Source organism: Grus americana, chromosome 19, assembly GCF_028858705.1.
Source record: "Grus americana isolate bGruAme1 chromosome 19, bGruAme1.mat, whole genome shotgun sequence".
Classification (NCBI taxonomy): Eukaryota; Metazoa; Chordata; class Aves; order Gruiformes; family Gruidae; genus Grus; species Grus americana.
The window spans coordinates 764,031-782,998 of NC_072870.1; the positions used below are offsets into that span (position 1 = coordinate 764,031).

The window sequence follows — 18,968 nt, forward strand, 5'->3', positions numbered from 1 at the left end:
CAACCCTTGGCATCTGCCCGTCCCACGACGCTGAGCTGCAGGAGCACATCAGGGAGGTGAGAGGTCTCAGCCAAGAGGAGGTCCGGAACCCTCCACCAGCTTCTTGTTTCCCCCAGCCGCCAAACCCCCAACTCTGTCAGCAGACCTGTGGGTTTAGAGGTGTCCACCATGAAGCAGCTTAGGTCCTCTTTGCAGAAGAGCTTGCAAGGGGTGGCAGTACCATCTGCACGTGTGCTTTGCAGGCCTACTTCAGGAACCGATGGCTCACCAGCCTGTCTCTCCTTCACGAAGCAGAGCCTCCTCCTTCCACTGCAATTCCTGAAGGGCAAACACCCAGAGGACCCATCATACATCAGAGCTCCCCGTTTTCCCTGCAGATCCCCTCAGCAGGGAACACATCCCAGTTCTTCGCCCACCCGCCTCCTTCGCCAGTGCACCAGGAACCCCCTGGGACAGCACACGTGGCAGCCATGCCTCATTTCTGCCGTGCTTTGAAAGCTTTCATAGCTGCCTGCGCCTCCGAAACCTGCACCCATCCCCTCTGCAGCCCGGCCAAACGGCTGCTGCCAAAAGCTGGCCGTGGGCCCCCTCCTCTCCTCTCCTCTCCCCACCACATCACACACACTCAGGCACCGCGGTAGCTTCTTCCCACGGGCCCTGACACAGAGGTGATGGGCGGGATGGGCCACCCGTTAACAGCACGCACCGTGGCTTTGCCATCCTCGCTCCAGCAGTGCTTCCCCCCGGCCCTGGCAGGCAGCAGGGGTCCCAGGAGGACAACCCAGATCTTCCCCTTCACCCTGCCAAGGTCTCCTTGGCCAGTTTCCACGGAAAACAGTTTTAAACTGGGGTTTGGTTTGGGTTTTTTTTTCCCCCAGCACCTACAACCAAGGGTCCCTGCACCCCTGCAGTAACCAGCCCCCCCTGGAGCGCAGGGCAGGCTGGGGGGGGCTCCTGGGAAAGCCCAAGTCCGCGTGCTGGAAGGCAGCGAGCAGCAAGTGAAAGTGGATTTAGGGCAAAGCAGGCCTGATACTGCTGCAGCCGGCCCTAGGCAGCACCTCTGCCCGCTGCCCTTCGCACCAGCACGGAGGTGACAACGGGGGAGGATGCCACGGTGCGCGCAGAGCATCCACGGGACCAAAACTGGGGGGGGCTCGCTCCGCCTCAGCCATGGTCCCCGTTGACTGCAGCCCAATGTGCTCTAACCCCCCCCCCCCCCCATCTGAAGCCCAGCTTGCCCAAGCTACAAGACAAAGGCCAACGTGAGCTGCTTTCACCCCCCGGGCAGTGGGGAGCGGCGTGCGTGGGCAGGTCCTGGTCTCCGGGGTGGCACGCAGAGGGGCCCCTGCGCAGGTGGGGACAGCTCAGCCGGGCATTTCCCGGCACCACCGGCAGCTGCTTGACGTAGAACCACCGTGTGCTCTGTGGTTTTGGAAAGTCACTTTTCTTGCCCGGAGGGAGAGACAGGGTATCAGTTCTCAAAACGCGCACGAAGAAATCCACTGGCTTGTGCTTCCTGCCTGCACTGCTGGGGGCTGCCCCGGGCCCCCCCGCTGCCCAAGAGCTGCCAGGCTGCTTTGGATGCCAAACCTGCAGGATTTTCAGGCCTGGCTGAAATATTTTAGCGTCATTTGGTGCAGGGGGAGGAGCTGTCTTAAATTGACTCAGATCTACAGCTCCCTGCCCGGTTGACGCTTTCTCTCCCGATTACAGCCTGGGCTGCCGCCGCACATTTTGCCTCCAATTTCTTCAACGTGAGAGCTCCCTGCCCTACTTTTCTCAGCAAATAAAGCTGTGCATCCGTTTGCTTTTTGCTGCTACAAAACCCTGGCAGCTCCAGGGCTGGAGTCTAACTGAAATGCTCATTTCAGGTGCTTTGCAGAGGTCCAACGCTCAGCTCCGGCAGCCTGGGAGCAATGAATCACTTGGGTGGCGTGGGCTGGGAGATGCAGTGCAGGCGTGGGCGAGCGTGCAAGCTTGCGGGGAAGAGGCCCACCAAGCCAGCCCCATTAGAAGCACCAGTTTCTTGGAAGCGCTGCGAGCTGCTGCAGGCAGAGGAGGTGCAGCTCCCGCTGAAAGACCACCGGCGTTCGGCCTGGTTGCCTCCCCATTCTGGCTCTATTGCACTGGCACTGCAGCCCCCGCCAGTCTGAACTCTACATAACCTGGAGCAGTTGTGCTTCCCGGCAAGGGTGAGGTCCCTGTGGGGTTTACAAGCCCCCTCACTTTCCCCGAGAGGCAGTGACATGCACACTGCTCCTTGGGGACAAGTTCCTAAGCAAAGCTCCCAGTCCTGGGCAGTAACTGTGTTACCGCAAGGCTGCAGCTTCCCAGGAAGGGAGACGTGAACCACCATGCCCATGGACCCACACCCGGAGCCAGCTGAACAAGCCCACCCTGCCCAGGGCTCTGCGCAGAGCCCTCATATCACCTCCTCTGCACCACGGGGCCAGGCAACAAGGTGGCCTGGGGCTGGGGAAGGGGTCCTGGCACCTCCAGCGTTGGATCAGCAGGGTCATTCCCATCCCTGGAGCCAGGCGTGGGGGACACAACCTGCAGTGCAGCCCCTGGGGAGCTGGTAGGGAGCAAAACACACTGCGAAATACAGCGGAAAATGGAGATGTGCCTCAGGTCCCTTTGCTCAGGCCCGTCTCCAACAGCTTCACCCCAGCCCGTCGCTAGCTCCAGCCCTGCTCCACAAAGCCGTGCTGCCACCCGGTGGCACCTGAAGGGTGAAGCTTCGAGGGCTGGGCATGGCCGGGGTGGTTGTCCTCTGTCTCCCTGACATCCTTCCAACCTGGCTGGAGCCAAATCCTGTCTCCAAACTCATCTCCCTCCAACTGGAGAAAGAGCTGCCCAACTCGTCCTCCCTGACCGCTTTCAGTCTGAACCTTGTCAGCTCTTATCACTGGCTGCAGGTTCCTGGACCACTCTGCAGGGGATGACCGCAGCCCGGGGGTATCCCAGCTCATCCCGTGCCTCTCACGGCACAGCTGGACCGAAACCGCCCTCCAGGGCCTGGAGGTCCGTGCCCGCAATGTCTAAACCTGAGCACCCTGTGGAGTGATGCCCTGGGCTGCCAGGACAGTTGCAACTCTCTCCCACAGACCTGACCTACCCAGCATTTCCAAAGTACACCTCCTGCCCAGTCCCTGCAACCAAGCAAGCCTGGAGGATAATTATCAGGTAACTGAAGGGCTTTGGACATTCACCAGGGATGCGTGAAAGCCACGGTCAACTCCCTCCTCTGTCTGAGGACGTGAACCTCCCGCTTCATCTTCCCAAGAAGAGGCTCTAACCCCCAGGCCAGGGGCTGAAGCACCCTCGGCTCCTCGTGAAAGGTGATCTGCACCTGGAGGCGTCTGCTGGAGCCCAGATCCCACCACCAGCACAACCTGGTCCTGGTCTGCACTGAGCAAATGCTCGACTTCAGCGTCATGTCTGCAAGTCCCCAAGAGAAACGTGGTTTAAGATGTCTTTGTCCGCAGTGTTTCATCTCGACTAACGGTGCAGCCCCCATGCAGCCCCGTCTTCTCCAGCCGCACGTCTGCTCCAAACCCCTGCAACAAGCCATGCTCCGGCTGACCTGCAGAGCTTGGGACACTATTCCAGGCCAGCTCTACAAACCAGAGCAGGATCGAGCACAATGCCTCCGTGCTCCTGATGTCACTCCCCAACACTGACGCATTCCCTTTGCTGCAGCCGCTTTCATCCCAGATCAAATGCAGTTCTCGGGCTGTATTGGTTTTCCACTATTTTCTACAGAAAGCAAAAATTGGGCTTTCCAGCTACAGGATTATCTCAGGAAGAAAAAAAAATCAAGCTTATTTCACAGAGCTACTGATCTGGGACTCTGCCCTTGGACAAGCCACCTTTGTGATTGGTGGCTGCTGCTGAACTGGAACAAAAGAAATTAAGCAAGAGTCATCAGCTAAGGAGACCAAATCTCTCAGGAGGCCATGCAATGCAGCCGCTACCCAAGCTGACACAACAGCCAGACCTCTACAAACAGGAGGCTGGCTGGGTGCTTCCACCCTTGCTTGCCGAAGCAATGACACCCCCGGACGTCGCACGCCCCGTGCTGCTTCCAACCACACCGGCAAGGGGCTGCTCTCGTGCTGCCCCTCATGCAGGACCCTGCAGACCCAGGGCACCGTCACCTCCAGGTAACTACCTGCACATGAACTAAACGTTAACATCTTACTACTGCATCCAGCCGTGAGCTGTTAAGGCACAAATCGCCGGTCTGCTTGTTCCTACACCTCAAATTCGGCCAAGGCAGGATCCCCCTTTCGATACAAGAATTTGGTCCAGGGCATACGGAGAAGTGATGGCAGTTGTAGGCTCCAGTTTGGCAGGCATGGGGCTGAGTGCAAACCCCCTCACCGCAACATCTGCCTCCTGCAGCGGTGAAACTAGTGCCCAAGTATACAGATGGACTCAACTCTGTCCAGGAAGCATGTTTTATTGAAATATTTACACAGCTATAGCCCAGCTCTCCTCTTTCCCACACCAACTGTAAAAATCTTGCACATCACCATTACACACTGCTTTCCCAGACGTACTCCCGCCCTCCCCCTTGTCAAGGCTCAAAAAAAATCTCTGTGGCCTGTGTGGGCAGACCACGGTACGGCAGAGTCCAGAGGGATTGAGCAAGAGGAGCCAAGTCAGCAAGCTCCCCCCCGAGTCCAGGCTCACTTTCCCACATGCTAAATCTAAAACGTTTCGGAGCTGTGCCCCATGTGCCCGCTGCCTCTCCGAATGCAGCACCGGGGAATCCTCCAGGCAGCACAAGAGCCCCTTAGGTTTTTATAGCTGTGTCTCGGGACTTGTAGGCCACGCCACGGCTCTTCAGCTCTCGGACAATCCCTGCAGCAAGGAGACAAACACATTTCAGTATTCTCTAGGGATGAGGAGCCCTGAAATAATCTGGTTGCTCTGTCATGTAGCCTTCACTGCAGAGATCAAGAACTGGACAATTATCTTCTTCATTTCTTCTACTAGAACTGTTAAGAGCATTCCCCCTTCTAGTTTAAACGCCTAGATACAGCTCCCAAACATCGACTCTTGTTTTGCCTTGGGAAAGAACCAGCTAGAGATTTTATTTACATTATTTCCTATCTGAAAATGTTTGAATATTATGATTGTATTGAACACGTCAAGCTCTTATGGGTACTTCTTAACTCTTTCAGTCACTTCCGTGACCTGCCTGCATGTCCCACCCTCTCAGTAAGCCCCTAAGAACAGCGCCAGCAGAAGAGCACCACGGAGTTCAGCATGGCTCTTGCCAGTGTCACGTGCCAAGGGCCAGCCAAGTGACAGCTTGCAAGGCCCACGAGTGCAGCCTGCTGGCTACGCGCTCCCCAGTCCTCTCGCTCCTCCTTGCGATGCAAGGACGGAGGCCAAAGACAGCATCTCCCACCTGCACTCCCCTGACTGCTGCCCGCTGCTCTTTGCCCGCAGCTGCATCAAGCTCACGCCATCATCTGCTGCGCTCCCATCATTTCGGACGTGCCCAAAGCCGTGTGAGTGGGCCTCAGCTTCAAGCCCCATGATGTTCCAGCTCCTCCCCAATGCAGATGGCAGAGCTCAGGTCAGAAATAAAGCGCCTGGGAGTCCAGACACAAGCACAGCTTTCCCCCTGGGGATACGGGATTGCAGTGCTCCTGGGCACAGGTCAGAAGTCGGCTCTGGGGCTACGTACAGGGCAGGGGCTCTCAGCCAGATGGATGATGCAGTTTCTGCATTACAGAGCTAAGGCCAGCCCTCTACACCCCCCACTCCATTTATAAACACACTAAACCCACCTTAACAAAAGCCCTCAGTGCAGAGAGATGATGGAAAGGGGTATCTGCTTGCTGAGACAGCCATAACAGCACCCCGTCCTGCAAAACTCTTTTCTATGGACAAACCTTCATGTTTCCCTGTAGCTGAACAGTTTGAAATGTGCCCACTTTCTGGAGCCACCCTTTAATCACAGCTTATCCTTTTGAGGGCCTGCCTCCTACCACAGGTTTTAATCAGCAGCATCCTCAACATCAGCTTCTGGCAGCCGTAGCGCTGAACGACAGCAGGTAGAAAATCTGTCTGCAGAACCCTGACCCCCCCAGTCCAGCCTCTCCTTGCAGTCACCCCGCTAATCCCTTCACCCACATGGCATGCGCTCTGTTCACAACACACAGTGTTCACTGAACCCCCAAATCTTGATTTCATCACACAGGTACGGCGCAATGCACCACCCAGTTTGTCACCTTGGAGATGGCTACAGCCCCAACACCCAACGTGCAGAATAATCCCTCAGCTGCCATCTGTGCACAAGCCTGCCCTTAACACAAGCCGGCAGTGTTACCTTGGGGCAGGCGGCCCGTCACAGACACTGCGTAGACACCCGGCTTGAAGTTACCTGGGGAAAGAAAACACCGAGTTACCCCACACGGCAGCAGCTGGGTGGGCAAGCATCCCTGCCAGCCTCCATCTGTGCAGATGCCCCCTCATCGGGTGCAGAAATCCCCTCCACAGCCTGAACAGCAACTCCCACTGCCCCAGAGAAGGGTTTGCTGGAGAAAAGGGATCTCCAGTTCCCAAACCAGCTGGAAAAAAACACTCACTGATTCGCTGCCACTTGGAGACCCAGCTGTCCTCAGGGCTCATCATCGCGATGATCCTGTGGGAAGGATGGCAGTGAGGGACGTTTCCCGGCCCGGTGCCACCGCAGCGTCCCCAGGCACCCCAGGGAACGCGGCCGGCCCGGGCCTGGCCCCACTCACCCGTCGAAGGAGGAGCTGGTGCAGTCGTAGACCATCTCCCGGTTGCCCTTCATCTGCAGGTAGGCATCGCAGTTGTCGCAGCCGTCGTACTCGAACTGCTCGATGGTCTGAGGGGGACAGAGGCCTCAACGCGGGGCCCGGGGAGGCGGGACAGGGCCCTGCCGGGACCGGGGCGGCCGCAGGGGCTTGGGGAGAGAGAGGAGAGCCGGGCCAGGCCCGCGGGAGCCAGGGGGGCCTGCGACGGTGGAAGGGAGGGAGCCCCGGGAAGGGGGGAAAGGCCCGTCGGGGCGGGGAAGCGCCCAGAGGCCGGGGAAGGGCCGAGCCGGGCGGCAGGCGGGGGAGAAGGGCCCGGGCCGGGGCAGGGAGGGCCGGGCCGGGCGGGGGATGGCGCAGACCGGGGCACAAGGGAAGGATCCGGGCGGGAAGCGGTCCCGGGGCCGGTCGCACCTTGACGAGGGAGCAGAGCAGGCAGGCGCGGAGGTGCCGCAGGTCCTTGGGGACGGTCTCCAGCGCCATCGCGCCGCCGCCGCCCACGCTGCCGCCGCGCAGGCGCAGAGCGGGGCCGGGCCAGGCCTGGCAGCGGCGGCGGAGGCGGCTGGGCCCTGCCCGCCGCCCGCAGGGTCCGCGCCCGGGGGAGGGCGGCAGAGAGCGCCGGGCGGAGCGGGGGGCGGGCGACACCACCTGGGCAGGCCCCGGGGCTCCGGTCAGGGGCAGAGCCGGCCCAGGGGCCGGGCCGGAGCCAGGGCAGAGCGGGCCGGGCCTCGCCGCCAAGCCGCAGCCCCTCTCGCCGCGCCGGGGCCGGGGCCGGGGCAGCACCAGCACCAGCACCAGCACCAGCACCAGCACCGTCCGAGCGGTTTATTTCCGTGGCATTGGACGGAGGCGCCTTTGGCAGCGCAGCCCTGATGGTTCGGTACAAAGAACAAAACCAGGCGAGCAGAACGGGTACATGGATAAATATATTAGTAAATAAATATATTTCTGAGCACATCAGCATATTCACACATCTTTGTTTCTATCGGACATAAATACACAGTTTTGCATATATATAAAATGTATTCTTCCTTTTTTTTTTTTTTTTTATTCCCAAGCCCCAAGAGCCAGGACAGACTTGGCAAAACAAACAGACAAACAAAAAAGCCAACAAAAAAACCTATATTCACATTTCAAAAGGATCTGAACGTTACAAAGGGAGAGCAGAGGCTCTGTGCAGGAACAGAGGAGGTCCAGCCAGCCCGGCCCACGGTACCATCTCGGCGGGATGGGAGCTCCTGGGAAGATGGTGGTCCCTGGGGAAGGGCTGGGGCTTCGGTCTCGGACAGAGCGAGTTCAGGATGCTCCGGCTTCCATCAGCTTCCAGCTGGGACTTTGGATGCAACGAAGGAAAATGAGCTGCACTTCATTGCAGTGATGCTGAAGAAATTCAGTGACGGAGCCCAAGGGTACTGAGCACTCAAAAGCATCGCCCAGAAGTGAGCGGTGCAGGAACTAAGAGGAGCCGTTCCCCATTTTCTCAGATATTGCTTCTTCCCTTCCAGGCGGCCGAGGATGGTAGCCCATCTACTGAAGGGGATCTTGAAAACCACCTTCCCAAAGAGTTCCTCCCTCTCCTCCCACCTGAGAACCCACCGAGGCAGACCTGCGCACTCTCATTCAGCTCAGCAAGCCCCGGGGAGGGGGCCCAGCATCTAGGATGGCTATTTTCTAGATGAAAAGGAGCAGCAGCATAAAAATCAGGAAAGGAAAACACTTTAAAGCAGGCATTGCCCTGCGCAGCCCGGTAATACTGCAGTAGGGAGTGGAAAGGGTGTGTTAGTACTGACCACTTTCTCCAAGAGGCCTGGGGCTCGCAGCAGATTCAGAGCCCTCCAGAGAGGAGGACTTTTAGACTGCAAACTGGATGCTCGTTCCTTTGAGGCAGTGAAATGCACCCCTGGAGGCTCTCAGCCTTCTTGACTCCTAAAGAAACCAGTGGGAGCACCTGGACTTCAAGACCCTCCCCTCTGTAAAGTCATCTGAGCCCTCCAGGATGGTCAAGGACGTAGGGAGCTGTTTGAGACAAGCCATGGACCACGTGCACAAAAAGTCGAACTGGGGGAATCTAGACCTGGCTCCTGGGTTTTTTTCCTCTAGTTTAAGACTGACTTTCCTGCAAGGGAGAAAACATCTGATTTTGTGCCTTCTGCTTGCTCTGGACAAGCAAGAAGAGCCTGAAAAGGTTAAAATAAAATTCTGCTGGGTTCTTTGATGAAAGAAATTCAGCTCTTCTCTAGACTGAAAGGTCCTGCAGTGGCTCAGTCACAGGAGACAAGAAATGAACACTAGCAGGGGAATAATGTTTTGTTTAAAACAGTGCTATCGGCTGACTTTTAACACCATCACTTGAACATCAGTGACTGATTAGCAGCTGGGACATAGGTGCCTTTTTCAAAGATTAAGGGCAGCAAACCCCGTAAAAAGCTTTCCTCACCAACGAAGGAAGGCAGAGGCAGGATTAGCCCGAACTGAGACTACCTAACCAGTGTGCTCTCTCAAGCTGGAGAAGCTGCTGCTTCGAAGGAAGCTTACTGAGCACTGAATAGATATGGGGAAGTCTGTCCCTACACAGGGTTTCAAATTGTCAGGAGCTACCTTCAGCTCCAGTGTTGTATTCTTGCCAATGCTTCATTAGCATTAACTCTGGAAACACTTGGTGCCATATAAATGTGCACTTCACATGGGAATCTGGCTAACTCTTTGGCCTGAATGATCATTTAGGGCAATGAACTCAACAGTCTAATTCCCTGCTGTATGAAAACTGTTTGGGTTCTCTATGTTTTGAATTTGTCATGTTTTATTTTACTTGAATGTCCCCAAATTATGAGATGTAGGAAACAAGAACTAGTGACATTTAAAAAAAAACCAACCAAAAACCACAAATGGGAGGGGAAAAAAAAAGTAATAAACCAAGAGCCTAGCAATTTCTCAAGTTTTCTCTCTCCATCATCAAAATGTTAGAAAAGGCAGGAGGTTATTTTGAAAAATTCCTTTGCAGGATCATTTCAGGTGTCTCTGAAATATGAAGATAAGGCTGGGTGATGGATGGGGCTCTGCTCTGCATTTATTATGGATGCTTTTGTTGGGAAATTTTGCTGTGTCTTGGGGCAACGAGGGAGGAAGGAGAGAAGCAAGAGCCAGGTGAACTCAAGGATATTCCGTGTCTCCTGTGACAGGGGCATCTCAGGTTTGAAATATGCTCAACAAATGAGTTGCTTTAAACAGGGCTGCACATAACACCTATTTTGAGGGTAGATGGAGGAGTTAGAGGATGAGTGAGAGACTTGTTCACATTGCCAGATGAGAGGGAAAGAGTCTGACCCAGCTCCTTCCCAGAAATGCTGACATTGTCCCTGTGTCTTCACCTCTCCTGCTGCTGGCAAAATGCAGCAAATGGCTGAGATGGCGTCAGCTGAGGGACAATGAAGTGATCAAAAGTGGTTGAGATTTGCTAGTTTCCAATGAAGTCAAAAGAAGCACCTTGCAGGGCAGACCTGTGAGTGCTGAGATGGAGAACAGCTTGTTCCTGTGTCTGAAATAAGAGTGGAAAAGTTAAATGAAGAAGTCTGGCTTTTGACCTAAGTGAGGAAATGAAGTCAGGAGCTACCAGGCCACAGAAAGTAATTTCTGCAGCTTTTGGTCTCGAAGGCTTGTTTATTTTTGAAGTGTTTAGCAAAACCTTCTGTGGCATGAACATGCCAAAATAGCAGCTTGCACTCACTCCACGAGCTCTCCAGCTGGTGACTCCCAAGACCGGTCTCTGAGTGAGCCAGCCCACGCAGACAGATGCCACAGGATGAAGATGGGCTGCCTGTGCCTTCAAAGGAGAAGGGGACCTGGAGAACACAGCTCTGTGTTTGTGTGGCCATCGCAACGTGGGAACATGAGGAGACCGCAAGTGTCGCACTGCTTATTTGCAGTCTGCGTCTTGGCGTGGTCCGTGCAGGTCAGGGCTGGTTATTACGCGTTGCCTGTGCAGAGGGCAAGATGTGAGCTCCTCTACAACTGGTACGCTGAACATCTTTGTCCATTCCAGCTCTCCAGTAAGCAAACAGGCCAGTGTTTTATTAAACTGAGTGTTCATGGACATCCTGGACCTCCTGTTCAGATCCTGCATTCAAAGAAAAGGAGAAAGAAAAGTGTCAGCTACAACTAGCTGAACGCTCCTGGACTCTGCAGCTGCTGGGGCCTTGGCCCTGCAATACAGAGAGCAGATGCTGCACTGAAAACCATTAAGTTTCTCCCACTATTTTGGAGGGACTTTTCTGGCCACTTCCCCAATCAGTTTATTCCCCTAAGTTAAAGCACAGTAAAACATAAAGCTAAGACATCAAGCTACTCTTTAAATATTTCAGAAGATAGAGACTAAGGGCATGGCACACCCCAGGTTTCACATTGCTACTAGAAGTTTGCTTTTGAGGCTTTTTGATGTTTGCTCTTTGAGGAAAATCTGTACAGCCGTTTAAAGAATGATTAGCAACAGAAAATAACACCAATTCATATTCACACAGTGCCACGGTGGCGCCTTCCAGGGACAGCGGACAACAGAAACTCCAGACAACAAAAGCAGAGTGCAAGTGGTGTGTATGTGCAGGAAAGGGATGGCACATGTGTTTCATGGTGTTCAAGAGGTTGCACAAATGGCTTTTGAGTCCCAAACAAGCCAAACCCAACGAGCGGTGGTTGGCCCCAAATGCTGGTACCTCATGCCCAGCCAGCCAGGACGGCAGCTCCTGCTCTTCACCAGCCCCTTCTGGACGGTGAATTATTGACAGGCAAAAGCTGAGTAGTTCACTTTGAAACATTCAGCGTAAGGGCTGCCAGGAAACAGGGCACCCCAAGTTACTGCTTCAGATAGTCTCCTTCTGAGTGACAGAGGACGCACACACCACGGTCCCTTTCCCAGATGTCTCAAGCCTGCCCAGAGCTCTCACACAGGGTCAGCATAGCTCAGTGGAGGCAGACGTGCGTTATTTTTCACATTTCCATTTTCCTGAATGTTCCTGAGATCAAAAGGAAACAAATGCCCATATAGCTATTCATAGAGAGCAATTCAAAACAACTTTTCAAAATAGTTTCTTGTTTGTTATAAATCACCAGCTGCAGGAACAGGACCTCTGAAAATTAAATATATGGGAAGAAAACAAACAAATGAGATTCTGCTTTGAAAATGTAGCTAATCGACCTGGGAAAATTAATGCACAGACACAGTGTTATACATATATATATGTGTGTGCAGGCATAGCCAAAGTGCCAGAAGTCAGAGTTTGAGCGTATCTGGCATTTGTGATTTGCGTCACCGGTACATTGAATAAGCCACTGCCAAGTGCTTGTGTACACCAGCTTATGTGCAATACAAAAGAGACTGTACAGCTTCGATCGCTCTGTGATCAGCCAGATGCCCCGAGTCTCAAACAGCATTATTAAACTATTTTCTGCCAATTGTGTCTGTGTGAGCGACCCTGCTATACAAACAGAAAGGAAGGTTAAAAAAAGGTCTTGAATTGGGAGAGGTGGTAGAACCTCAGCTGCTGAACTGGCCATCGAGACCCACACAGGGCAATAACCTGAAGGAGCACACCTTGGTGACGCAAGAGAAATCTTGTTCTTTGGCTATTAGGTTTTAATGGTGATCTTTCTCTGCCCTCTAATCCCTTTCCCCACTCTCTAGTAAAGATCAAAGACATGACATGAAAGGGAATGGCTAAGAGGAGAAGCAGGAGATGGAGGAGAGGAGGAGGATGCTGACAGTATGCTGCAGGAGGTGAGATTTCCCAGAGAGAGAAATCAAGAGATTTCATCAGCCCATGCTGGGAGTAATCTGGCTGTTCTGGGACGAGATCCGTGTATGCTGGGGTGGTTTAGGAAGCCATCTAGCTGTAATTCATTGCTAGGTGTCTGACTTCTCTTAAAAAGATCCATTCAGCATTGCTTGAGGATTGATTCTTCAGTGAAACGACTCCCAGGTATGGTCTCCCAGGCAAGAGAGGCAGAGATGTATCTTTATGCAAACCCTACCAAAAAAAGCTGATGGGGGTACTCAAGGAAGCAGCAGAAACTCCAAGATCATGCAAGCATCTTTGGGATCATCCCTGGCACGCTGGCAATGGCTGTGGGCAGCATTATTCCCTACAATGCCAGTGCATGGCACTGCCTGCACAAGTAGAGTTTCTCCAGGGGCTGTGGACCAGGATTCAGCCTCACCTTGCAGCAGGGTGAGGTAAGCACACACCTACGGGGTGCTGCATCACACAGGAGCACTGTCAGCTTCTGGAAACCCTGGTTTAGGGACTTCCTGAGCCAGAGATTGTATTTGCATCTCTGCATTTGATAGCTCTTGATCTAGGCTCTTGAACCCATTTTACTTCTGGCACCTATATCCTCTGGGCAATGAGCGCCAGTTTCACTACGCACCGTGTGTTACCTTATTGGGTGCTTTAAAGCTCCTAGTTCCCATTTGACGCCACCGTTTACTTTGTTATAAGCAACAGTGAGTCTTTCTTATCTGCCTTCTCCCCTGCTCTCCTGATTTCATATCCTCTTTCATATCCTCTGCTAATCATCTTTTTCCCACATGAAAGTCTCTACATTCTGTTTTCTCAGAAAAACCCCATCGCTGTGAATGTACTCGATACCCTTCCACACTTCTCCCATCTGCTATATCCTTTTCTGAGAAGTGGTGATCAGTGGCGGATGGCAGCTGTAAAAGCACCACAGCCCTGTGCAGCTGCATGATGGCACTTTCTGCTTGTCCTGTGTGTTCCCAGCTAGGTCCTAATAATAGTTTGATTTTTACTTGGAAGCAGTTCTGCTCATGTGTGGCATTTTGTGTTACTTACATGGGGTTTCATCCACTACTCTTGCCTGATAACTCATCAATGGCAGATCCTTCTACAACACTTTGTAACGAGTTTTAAAGCTGACAGTCCTGAAGGATTTTGTCTTTTATAAACTTTGCTATCTCAGCTCCCTGCCCAGGTTATTTATGAGCTTGCAGAAAGGTGCAGACAGTTGGAGAACTCCACTTTCCTCCTTCTCCAAGTAACTTTCCTCCATTAAGACTGATCTGCACTTTGTCTCCTATTTTTTAGTCAGTTATTTACCTATGAGAGCACCTTCCCTTTTATCCTTTGAGAGGTTCATTCCCCTAAAAGATCAGTGAGGCGTTGTCTCTCTCTACAAAAGCTGTGTTGGCTCCTCCTCTGGCTTTCACATTTAGCCATGTGCCTACAAGTCAGACCCTGTATTTGAATTTTTAACAGTTTGCTTGGCAGGAAAGTCAGGCTCATCATTCTGTGGCTTCAGCTATTTCAAGCCAATATTGCCTTCAGCTCTTCCTTCTGGCTCTGGGCATGGGTAGCAGATTGCAGTCCACGTTCATGGTTTAGCAGTTTTGTGCCTGAGCCCCTGCACAATGCCCAGGTGAATGATCTGTAGCCCTGGCAATTTGTTACTATCCACTTCACTGATGTCTTTCAGAAATGCTTATCCTGATGATTTGATTTACAGGGATCCTCTGCCCCATGCCCTGAATGGAGATGTGACAGGTTGAGAACCTCCTCAAGCACTTCCCTGCTGATCACTAATGCAATAAATTCAGTTTGCTATTCTGCTATGCTGTTACAGCCCCTGAACATCCCTCTTAGACCTGTGTTACTCCCTGGACCTGCAGAGCCTCTGGTAGCCTTCTTCCTTCTGATGGAGTTGAAAACGTTTGCATTAATAGGCTCTCTCTTTTCCACAAGTTATTCACAGAAATCTTTCCTGCCCTGCCTCACCGTGGCTCAGCTCTTAGCTTTGCTTCCAACACTCTTCTGATTTCTTTGTCTAGCCACAGCTTGGCTTTGGAAGAATGGCTTCTTGCTTCTGATTGCACTCTCTGCTCTGCTGCTTGGCCAGCCCTTTTGTGGGGCTTTAAATGATCCCCGTGCCCAAAAGCATCTTATTTTTTGACTGCTTCTGTTAGAATTATGTGAAGAAGATTCTCATGTATATGTTGGCTCCTCTTTTGCAGCCTGTGCCAGTGCAGTGTATTCTAACCCTAATACCATACTCCTCCTACTTAGGCGCAATTGGGCATTTTTGTATTACTTGTTACGGGACTTCATGCTCTCCTTAACACATAGCGTCCCTCCCATGCCACCAGAAGAGACACACTCTTTTCCTGTCTGTAATTTCACCTGGGAATTACAGGGTCCCACTGTTTGTTTGTTTTTTACACTGGGTTTCTGAAAAGTTTATGTCAAAACTTTAATTTAAAGCCAGGCTTTCTAATTCATCCACTTATATTTTTAGCCTTACAACATTTATCTAGAGGCACCTATGCATTTCTCCTTGGTCTCCTTGTCTACTTTCTGTGTCCTGCTTACATGGGACTGTCTATTGAGATTGTTCTTTGCTCTTTTTACTTGTTCTCTATTAATTTATGCCCAGTCCCTTTCTAAGATAAAGAACCGATGTGATTATAACTCAGAGGTTGCATTATGTCAACCAACATGTTTTCAGCTTGACGGCTTTTCTGCATAAGCCAAACTGTCCTCAGTTCCTAATAAAGTTAAATCCTTCCTTTCTATGTATTTTCTCAGTCTTACAGGAGACTCTGACTCTCTGGCTGGTCCTGAAAGCATCCACAGAAGCTCCTGCAGTCAAATAGACATAGAGGCACACTGCTTTCAAACTCACTGCTCCTGGTAAAGGGAGGTAAGGGGGAACGAAGGCTGTGTGTGCTTGGCAAAGCACACTGGCACTGGCTCTGGGTGGGCGTCAGAGAGCCTTCCCTCATCATGCCATCCGGAGGTGGGCACAGATCTGGGCCACTGGGACCATCCACAAACAGACAGAGGCATCACAGCACAGAGCCTTGCAATGCCCTGGATACTGTGGCACCCAGCACCCCACCTTAGGCTCATAGGCTTCTGCTCTGGGGCCTCAGGGAGTCCTCCCAGTTTCATTTTGAAATGGGAGCTCAAAGCAACTCCTGATCAGCCTGCCCTATGCCAGGAGAGCTCTCTCTCTCCATGTGGAGGTCCCCTGCCATGATCCTGGGAGGGCTGTGTCCTGGCGATATCACTGCCTGCCACCTCCAACTCGGGCACATCAGCACTCAGAGCTACCGGCAAACCAGAGAGACATCTCAGCACTGCTGCCTCCTTATCTCTCGAAATGGCAGCGTCCCTCCAGCCCCTTTGAAGAAACTCTTGAATCTGCAGTGTCAGGCTCTTCTGTGCCTGGGAAAAAAAAATAAATCTGTTCCTGGGAGTCTGGGAGCCCGGAGCTCTGCAGGCAGCCAGCACCGTGCCCCCATCCAGCCTCTCCTTCCCTGCTGCCTCCTTCCTCAGCAGGTGCTCCACCACCAGGAGCCAGGTGTGGTGTAGGGCTGGATAGACAAGCATGGGGAGGAAGTTATTATCTCCGTGGCACAATGGGCACGGTGAGTCACAAGTTTAAGGCCAGCATTTTAACAGAAATTAGGCAGCTAGATCTGTACTTGGTACCTAAATCAAAATGATTTGCCCGAGGACCTGCAGTGAGTCAGTGGCAGGGTGAGGAAGGGAGCCAGACTCTGCTTGGAGCCAGCGCCTGCCCATGCTGACTCGCAGGTTGCGGTATTCAGAGGAGCCTGAGAGAGCAAGACCTGGGAGTTAAACTTGGTTAGGGTCTTTCAAACAACCTCGTCTCAAATGCATTTTTCCCTCTCTTAGTGACAGATGTACAGCAGTTAGGCAAAGGGCCAAACTTTAATTATGTCTGATTTCCAAAAGACACTAAAAAGCAACTCCCACGCAACAGAGGCAGGTGAGAAATGAGGGATGTGCAAATCCATAAACTCTTTCAGTCTGTTCTACTATTACTACTGGCCACACACACTTCCTTCCTTATTGATTCCAATACTGGAACTATTACTACTATTACTACTGGCCAACAATTCGGAGGTGTTGGCTAAAACAACTAGAGCCCAATAAGCCTTAACAATAATGACTCTGCCAGTTAGACATCCAGACTGACGTAAGGACACCGAGAAACATGGTTGCACCCCTTCCTTTGGGAGATATACCAGCTGCTAGAGATGTTTAGTTAAAAACAGCCACCTTATTTCTCATTTGTATTATTTTAGGATGAGACTGCAGGGTTTGGTGCACTCATTAACAGACTTGCTAGTTGTTCAGGCCATCATCTCCAGACAGGTGAGCTCTGAAATGCTTCTGTAGTCAGTGGTCCTGCAGGAAAGCCCACCATGAAGGTACCAGGTCTACTGGTACCCAGAGTACCTTCAGCAAACCACCCTCATTCACCTGCTTTCTGCAAGAAGAGGCAAACACCAGACTTACCCTGACCACCCTGCTGAGACGGGCAGTGAAGGTGAAGACTCAGACCGTGTCTGGGGGTGCCCATCCCTGAAAAATCAGGAACCGTGCGGTTTCCCTCCCGTCCTGACAACCCCTCCTCCTGCTTTTTCAGCTCTGAGCCGGACTGTGGCACTAAACACTTCCAGAGCGGCCGAGAGCCTGAGCTGCAGGGCAGGGGAGTGCTTGGGATCAGGGGCTGGACTTCAGGTGAGCAGCGGTAGCCAGCGGGATGGCCGTGAGGAACGTGAGCATCACAGGCTTTGGGCAAGGCTGAGTCCTCGGGCAGGAGAGCAGGGTCAGGCTCCAGGGGACACTTTCTTTTCCTTCGGTGATGACGGCTCTGTAAGCTGTGTCTTGGGAGCAGCGGGACGGGGGATGTGCCAGCTGCTCCCGATTGTCTGGTGGCATCTACACTGAAGTCCAGCCTGTTTGGAGAAGCAGAGGTGGCATGAGGGGCCTCCCGGCCTTTCTGGGGACAGGCGGGCTGTCCTGCCAGAGCTGCCTCCTGTAGCACAGTGCTGCTTTCCAGAGGCTGCTGACAGTGATGGCTTTTCTCAGTCCTCTTTTGTGTCCGAGCACCATGGAAGCCAACCTTGGCCCCAGAGTATCGGGATTTGCGCTGCCCGGGCCCCGGCCCGGCCCGCCCAGGCGGGCAGTCTGCGTCTCTTCTGTAGTGATGGTGCTGGTGGTGGTGGTAGTGGACATGGCTGAGCACCTGGGGCTTGGCCGGAGCAGCACCCCCAGGCACCATCAGGTCCAACGACCTGGGCCGCATCTCCCTTGGTGGCCGCGGCTGCTCCTGGCCGTTGTCCGTGGCGGGCCCCTCCGAGCTGCAGTACACAAAGGGGTCATAGTCGCTGCTGAGGGAGCTGCGGAAAGTGGAGCAGCTGCCGTGGATGCCCTGCAGACTGACATCCGTGCAGTTCAACATGGAGTCACTGGAGGAACCGTGGCAGGGCCCTGAGCTGGAGTCACTGCCCGGCCCATCTGCCAGGTACCCACTGTGCTCCGTGAGATAGCTCTCCCCAGAGCCACTGCTGTTGTGCTGGTGCCCGTGGCCAACCCCCCGGCGCAGGGCGGGTGCACGGTGCTGCTTCTGCGCCAGGGCTGTCTTGAGCCCCAGGCAGGGGGGCTGGGGCTGGAGAGAACAAGTCCTGTGGGGTGGCAGTGTCTGCCCACACGCCGAGGGGTTGGGGTGCTGCTGGCCCAGCAAACCCGGGGCCAGGGGGGACGGGTGGCTGCAGGCGGGCAGGGAGGTGGCTGGCCTGTAGGGCATGTAGTGGATGGTGTTAACATCCAGCTGGGAGAGCTCTGGAGAGTGGAAGAAGGGGTTGCCGTGGGCTGGCTCCAGGGGGAAGCTCCTGAGGTTCCTCTGAGGATACGCATGTGGGAGGTGGTAAAGGGCATGTCCCGGGTGCTGGCGGAAAAGGTGGAGTCGCCGTCCGGGCTCCATGTCCCGAGGGGCCAGCCTGGAGCCTGCGGCCGTGGCCTGGTCCACTGAATCTCTGGCTGTGGAGAGAGGAGGGAGCATCCAGCATACGTCCCACAGCCCAGCTGTGGTAGTCCCAGCACCAGCGAGCCTCCACTGCACTCCCACTATGGTCCTATGTCCCACCTGTGCCCTGCAACTCCTCACTGCCACCACCAAACCATCCTGATGGTCCTTCACACCCAGCACCCTCCCTGCTGCCCCGACCCTCAGATCCCACCTCCCTTCCCAGCAGGTCCCAGGACTGGAAACCCCTCCTCTTGCTGCAGGTCCCAGCCAAGCCCAGCACCTCGCTGTGCACTGCAGGGGCTCACACACACGGGGACCCCT

At 53.7% G+C, this 18,968-nt stretch overlaps 2 protein-coding genes across 2 annotated transcripts in view; both read right to left on the minus strand.

Annotated features, from left to right (window-relative positions):
• Positions 1-4,449: 4,449 nt before the first annotated feature.
• On the minus strand, positions 4,450-7,374 carry SUPT4H1 (SPT4 homolog, DSIF elongation factor subunit). The gene is made up of 5 exons (XM_054847987.1): positions 7,215-7,374; positions 6,768-6,874; positions 6,609-6,664; positions 6,350-6,403; positions 4,450-4,869 (listed from the first exon to the last, which is right to left on the minus strand). Exons 1-5 carry the CDS (start codon positions 7,281-7,283, stop codon positions 4,802-4,804), a joined length of 354 nt encoding a protein of 117 aa, XP_054703962.1. The 5' UTR covers positions 7,284-7,374; the 3' UTR covers positions 4,450-4,801.
• A 375-nt stretch (positions 7,375-7,749) lies between these two features.
• The window catches only part of RNF43 (ring finger protein 43), a 62,293-nt gene continuing 51,074 nt past the window's right edge, over positions 7,750-18,968 (minus strand). Inside the window, exons 8-9 of the mRNA XM_054847870.1 lie at positions 17,132-18,658; positions 7,750-10,914 (exon numbers count right to left, since the gene is read on the minus strand). Coding sequence (XP_054703845.1) covers positions 10,871-10,914; positions 17,132-18,658 — 1,571 coding nt within the window. The 3' untranslated portion in view covers positions 7,750-10,870. The remainder of the gene's footprint in view (positions 10,915-17,131; positions 18,659-18,968) is intronic.

What these genes read in the sequence shown, in the direction of transcription:
- SUPT4H1 (XM_054847987.1), bottom strand. Translation starts at nt 7,283, where the DNA reads ATGGCGCTGGAGACCGTCCCCAAGGACCTGCGGCACCTCCGCGCCTGC. An exon ending in TGCTCTGCTCCCTCGTCAAG is followed by an intron (nt 6,875 to 7,214) that starts GTGCGACCGGCC and finishes TGTCCCCCTCAG; the next exon opens with ACCATCGAGCAGTTCGAGTA. An exon ending in GACGGGCCGCCTGCCCCAAG is followed by an intron (nt 4,870 to 6,349) that starts GTAACACTGCCG and finishes TCCTTGCTGCAG; the next exon opens with GGATTGTCCGAGAGCTGAAG.